The sequence below is a fragment of the Penaeus japonicus genome, unplaced genomic scaffold, assembly GCF_977035675.1.
Source record: "Penaeus japonicus unplaced genomic scaffold, GWHDUDI00000001_assembly GWHDUDI00000009, whole genome shotgun sequence".
NCBI lineage: Eukaryota > Metazoa > Arthropoda > Malacostraca > Decapoda > Penaeidae > Penaeus > Penaeus japonicus.
The window spans coordinates 40301162-40305051 of NW_028234411.1; the positions used below are offsets into that span (position 1 = coordinate 40301162).

At 37.6% G+C, this 3890-nt stretch overlaps 1 protein-coding gene and 1 pseudogene across 2 annotated transcripts; one reads left to right on the forward strand and one right to left on the reverse strand.

Moving 5' to 3' along the window:
- Positions 1 to 228: 228 nt before the first annotated feature.
- On the forward strand, positions 229 to 995 carry LOC147471401 (uncharacterized). The gene is made up of 2 exons (XM_086540096.1): positions 229 to 250; positions 531 to 995. Exons 1-2 carry the CDS (start codon positions 239 to 241, stop codon positions 939 to 941), a joined length of 423 nt encoding a protein of 140 aa, XP_086396222.1. The 5' UTR covers positions 229 to 238; the 3' UTR covers positions 942 to 995.
- Positions 996 to 3090: 2095 nt separating this feature from the next.
- LOC122259571 (uncharacterized) lies at positions 3091 to 3685 on the reverse strand (annotated as a pseudogene). The gene is made up of 2 exons (XR_015191283.1): positions 3666 to 3685; positions 3091 to 3501 (listed from the first exon to the last, which is right to left on the reverse strand). The product of XR_015191283.1 is annotated as an uncharacterized LOC122259571 (transcript).
- Positions 3686 to 3890: the final 205 nt, after the last annotated feature.

Below are 3890 nucleotides of genomic sequence, written 5' to 3' on the forward strand. Positions count from 1 at the left end.
ATGAGAAATATGGGAAAAGGAAACAAATAAATCTTATGATTTTTCTTTTAGAGATAAGCTTATGATATGCTCTATATTGTGGACACTGTGAAGGTCGTCTGGCTGTCATTACATTGTCCTCTCTTCTGTATCACTGACGATGAGTGGAGGCGTAGACTTATACGGAAGAGGCGGGATCTGACGGTATATAAGTGGTGTCTATTGCTCCTACAATCAGTGTACATTGAAACCCTCCACCATGAAGGTTTTGGTGAGTTCTGTGCTTCCAATGTCCAAAGTTAATTAATTAGATAATGTGGATTAGTAATCTGATGTTTTCCTTCTCACTGGGATGCTGGAATGACAAATATTTGGTTTTGTAGCATTCATGTAGGTAATCTATTTGTATTGACGGACTATTTAGTTAATAATATTAAATTGCTAATGTGATGTTTTACTTCTAACTAGATGCTGGGATGATAAGTATTGGTTTTATAGTGTTTAAAATAGGTAATCTATTAAAGGAATTACCTTTGTATTTGTACTGGCAGGTTGTAATCCTGTTGGCTGTCGCAGTAACAGCAGAGCAGAAGAGGGAAGCTGAGCCTCATTATGGTCATGGTGGATATTTTGGCTTCCCTTACCGTGCTTATGGTTATGGATATGGTGTCCCTGGAGGTCATGTGCATGTCCACGCTATAGGCAAACGTGAAGCTGAAGCCGAAGCTGAACCGCATTACAGCCACTATGGAGGCTACGGCTACACGTATGGACACTTGTATGCTCCACACGCCCACTCCTATGTCCACACGCACGGCATCGGCAAGAGAGAGGCTGAGGCCGAACCTGAGCCTCATTATGGAGGTTATGGCTATGGCCTTTCCTACCCTTATGGCATTGGTCTCTATCGTCCGTTTGGCTATGTTTTTTACAGACCTTTCGGTTATGGATATTATGGCTGAATCTCTTCCAGATTATAATGAGTAGAGAGTATACAGTAAAGACATGCATTAACAGTTTTGCTTTCTTTAATTACCTTGGGAAATTATACTTAGGTAAAGGATCTGTTCTCTTTAAAATGGCCAAGATAGTATTGCCCTATCTTATAGGCAAGAAATATCTCCTATCTGTCTTGAGAAGACATTTTTTACTTATATATAACTAAAATACGCTCTAAGTTGGCACCAATTGCTTTGCTTCATTCCGAAGATCTTTACGGACACAAAATTGTATGAATAAGAGTAATACATGCATTTTTTCGAATACCAGCCAAATGCATTATACTCAATACTCAATTTCAGGTCTACTTTATATATAGAAACCTATCTATGCAGACACTGATAACAATACATATTTAACAACACTGACACATAAATACCTATAAACATACAATCAAAAATAAATTAGTCAAAAAAGCAAATAATATAAAAAGATATATACAGTAAGACATTTCTTTGCACGTGTCAGCCCCAACATACATGTGGATATTTTACACGAACACTACTGAAAACTTCAAACTTCCTATGAAACTAGAAGTGGTTTTCACTTGTGTTCAGCTTCATTCCTAAACCAAGTGTCCATTCATTTAAGGGACCCAGCAGGAGTTTCAAAAGCGCTCAAATTTAATCAAAATTTAACAAAATAATTTCTTTTAAACTAACAGCTCGATGTCCCATTGTAATATTGATATTTATAATAATGGGAATAATAAATACTTAACTTAGGGTATGTTCCTTTAACTTAGCAGAATAAAATTCAGTATTGTCCACAAGGTTATGGATAGTATAACAGTCATAAACATTCCTTCCGCTTCATTTACGGTTTACAACAGCTTTATCTACAAAAGTATATTGGGATGATATGAATAATTATTCATTCATTAACAGGAGAAACTGCCCAATGCATGTCGTAGAGCATAAATTTGTGAAAATCGGGACCGGACTTAAATCAGGCAAAAATTGAATTAAAGTTCTGTGACCAATGCTTTGAGAAAATGGCTTCCAAATCATTTGTGAAGTTCTTGAACTCTTGAACGGTAGAAAATGTCAGTATGCATTGTTTTGTTTAAGTAATTTTCCTCCTCTCTGTTACCACTCCTTCTTTGCCAAAGAGTTTTTTAAGTTGTAGAGTAAGGAATGCTTAATGTCTCGTGTAGACTGCAAGATACATATCCAACAGTATAAGATCCATCCGCCAGGGCGAATTATTTTGTCTCTGGCATTAATATGCTTATGGCGGTATCAAACATAGTATTGCAAAGACTTATCAAGATGCTGTATAAGGCCACGCAAAGATATTCCCATCATTTCAACGGTTATGTTTCATAAACCCCTTTCACAAGCAATTGCTCTTTGGTAGGAGTACCAAAATATATTACAAAGCTTTTGCTTAGAATTGCTATCTGTATATGAACAATGATAAAATGAGGACATCACGGAACCATGCGTAAATGTACATAAAACTCCAATAAATTGTTGTTGTTTTTTTCTCTTATATATAATTTTCTACTTATTGATACCTCAACGTAATATAGCAGTGATTCAGTTTCTCTCTCAATGTAGGCCGATTCTTTTTTAATTCGTAGGTTTATCACCTACTTTGGTTCCAAAGCTCTGTTTCCAGTATTATGGCTCCGTGATTTATGCTTTCCAACTTGATCATTATTATATCTTTATAAACGCCAGGATTCTTTACTGCGGTGTAGCTTCTACTGCCTCCATTCCCCCCGTTTTATCTTCACAGTTGATGTCACAGGAGGCTGCATTGTCCACATTCGTCTTCTAATATTCTTAACTCGTAATTTTGGTAGTGGGATGAACAAATTGCACATGATTGACTGAGAGTTCCATAAGCCATCCCTGATGATCCCTGTCCTTGTGAAAATGAGGCCTATGGCACAAACAATGAAATCACCTGTGTGGATAGAATGCAAACAAAAGCGCCACTTGTGCTACGCGGATATTTGAAGCCATTTCAATGCCTCAGCATGCGGAAATGTACACACAATTCCAGTAAACTGTATTTACATCGATACTATTTCAGATACCACGGGAATTTCAAAAATGATTGTCTTCATGAATTTCTCTCCAAAATCCCTTCAGTGTCCTTTAATGTCAAGAAAAAGAAACAGATAATGCCCGTCTTTATTTATCCACTCGATGATAGTTTTCGGTTGGGAAACTTTCAGCCATAATAACCATAGCCAAAAGGTCGGTAAAGTCCGTAGCCGTAGGGTCGGTAGAGACCATAGAAATAGGGGCGATGAAGACCATATCCATAACCTCCATAATGAGGCTCAGGTTCGGCCTCAGCCTCCCTCTTGCCAATGCCATGAGTGTGGACGTAGGAGTGAGCATGTGGGGCATATAGGTGTCCATACGTGTAGTCGTAATGTACGGAATGTGGCTCGGCCTTAGCTTCCCGTTAAGCACGGTAAGGGAAGCCAAAATTCCCGCCATAACCATGAGGTTCAGCTTCCCTCTTCTGCTCTGCTGCCACTGCGACAGCCAACAGAACAAGTACCTGAATAAAGAAGCAGACAATTACTTTTCCTAATACAAACTTGAGTTAATTATTTAAATTAATGCTAAAATAGAAGAATATTTTAAATATGAACAACCCTTTATGGCCATCAAAAAAGCTGTTCTCTAAAAATATGACTGAATAACCAGATACTCTAAACTTACCAAGACTTTCATGGCGTAGACTTTAGGTGTAGAGTGGTGAAGAAAAGGATGGACGCAACTTATATACCTTCAAATCCCGCCCATAAAACCGTGATCCAAGCCTCCGTTCACCTTGGAAGAAAGGTCATATGGGACTAATGACTACCGAAATATATGAATTGAAAAAAAAAGATATATATATATATATTCCAGTTTTCTCCATCCATTTTTTTTATCTACGTCTCT